The 2,107-nt window shown below is 39.1% G+C and overlaps 1 protein-coding gene across 1 annotated transcript; it reads right to left on the reverse strand.

The window, feature by feature from the left end:
- Positions 1 to 826: 826 nt before the first annotated feature.
- LOC131405897 (olfactory receptor 11H2-like) lies at positions 827 to 1,801 on the reverse strand. Its single transcript, XM_058541134.1, has one exon. The coding sequence runs from the start codon at positions 1,799 to 1,801 to the stop codon at positions 827 to 829; it is 975 nt and encodes a 324-aa protein (XP_058397117.1).
- Between the last annotated feature and the right edge of the window lie 306 nt (positions 1,802 to 2,107).

Here is a 2,107-nt window from a genome sequence, read left to right on the forward strand (position 1 = left end):
AGAGTTATCCGAGAACCAAGTTTTAGCCCAAGGTTTCCTCATGAAGTGCAATACTGTAAATTAAAGTACAATTGTAGAAAACTAGAAATTAAAGAGTAGAAATTATCTCTGAGGGACACTTATCAGAATTTTACAGAGTACTACATGAAAATCAGCGCACCTTAGACCTAGATGGTAGCAATTCACAAAGTCTATAGCTCTTCGGCTTACAGTGAGTATTAACTAAAATTCACGTGTCTGCGTATGGAAGATTTGGACCTACCTTCTAAAGCAATAGCATTGGCAAAATGTGGGAAATTCAGTCAAGTCAACATAACCTTACTGAGGACCCACACTGGTGCCCAAACCTATGCTTAGAATTACGGAATATACAAAAGTAGTGCTTTAAAATTGTCCCTGATGTTGAGAGGTTTTTTTTTAAATATGGTTATCTGAAAGATTGTTGGCTAACTATTTGTGTGTTAGCAATACATTCCACAATTGTTGTGCTGTGAAAAAGAACAACTGGCGTTGATGAAGGCAGAATTTGAGAATATTGAAATACGTCAAGTAGTATATATTGAAAATCAAAAGAGAAACTAGACACTCAATTATAGAGAAATATATGAAAATCTTGTTAAGATGGATTTCAAAATAAAGAAGTCTATCTAAGGTACAGAAATATCTGGAACATAGAGTAATAACTTCCTAAGACTTAAATTATGTCTAATAAGTTTTTAAAAATCATCTTCCCAATATATAAAAATAAAAGAAAATGAAGAGAAAAAAGCCTGATCTCATTTGTATCAAGATCTTTCATCCTCCTGAACATTAATGACATATTACACTAAATTCTACTTTTGAATCCTTTAGAGATTTCCTGTAACAACACATTTAGAATTTTCTTTAGTGCCTCCTTCATATCTTTGTTCTGAAAGTTGTAGCTCAGAGGATTAAAGAATGGGGTTGCCAAAGCATAGAACAAGGTCACAAATTTCTGCATCCCAGGATAGTCCCCAGAACCTGGGCTAACGTACATCACCATGACTGAGCCATAGAACAGAGACACCACAGCAAGGTGGGAGGCACAAGTAGAGAAAGCCTTGTGCCTTCCTGAGCCTGAGGGCACCTGTAGCACCACACTTAGAACACAGAAGTAAGTGCCCAGGATGTACAGGAAGGTGAGAAAGATGATGAGAGAGCTAAAGATTCCACAGATCAGAGTAATTTTAGGTACTGGAGCACAGGACAATGCCAGCAAAGGTGCCAGATCACAGAGAAAATGGTCAATGATGTTTGGACCACAGAAGGTCACCTGAGATATCAGAGTCAAAGGAGTCAGTAACCAGAGAAAGCCACCTGCCCAGCAGAAAACCACTAACTGAGCACATAGGTGATGGGTCATTATAGTGGGATAGTGCAAAGGTCTACAAATGGCAAGAAATCGATCAAAAGACATTACCGACAGAAATAAGCACTCAGCAGCACACATGGAGAAGAAGAAGTAGAACTGGAGCAGGCAGCCAGCGTAGGAGATGCTCCTGGTCTGGGAGATGATGTTGGCCAACATTTTGGGCACATCAGAACTGACATAGCAGATCTCCAGGAAGGAGAAGTTGGCCAGGAGGATGTACATGGGTGTGTGGAGTTTCCGGCTTGACCACACAGCATAGATGATGGATGTGTTCCCCAGGAGGGTCAGGAGGTAAATGAAGGAGAAGAGCACAAAGAGGAGGATCTGGATGTCTGTGCCACAGGGAAAGCCCAGGAGAATGAACTCACTCACAAATCCAGAGGTATTAGTAGTCTCCAAGGTCCTCATGAGTCTAACCTATGGAAATGACAGAGACAATAAGAACCACAGAAATATTCACACTATTTTTCTTCTTCCTTGTAACAAGATATATGTTTATTTTCCTCAATTTTCGTTTGCTATATTACTATTTTCCCTTCAGAATGGTGAGTGTTCTTTCCTCTTTGTCTCCTTTACTCCCTCATTTATTCAATAAACATTTATTTTGCACATAATGTTGCCTCTGTTCTAGGAGATAGGAAAAGAACAATGAATAAAAGAACAGAGCCCATGTTCTTTTGGAGCTTATGTCAAATATCTTTTGTTCAAAGCAAC

Source organism: Diceros bicornis, chromosome 5 (assembly GCF_020826845.1).
Source record: "Diceros bicornis minor isolate mBicDic1 chromosome 5, mDicBic1.mat.cur, whole genome shotgun sequence".
NCBI classification, from domain to species: domain Eukaryota; kingdom Metazoa; phylum Chordata; class Mammalia; order Perissodactyla; family Rhinocerotidae; genus Diceros; species Diceros bicornis.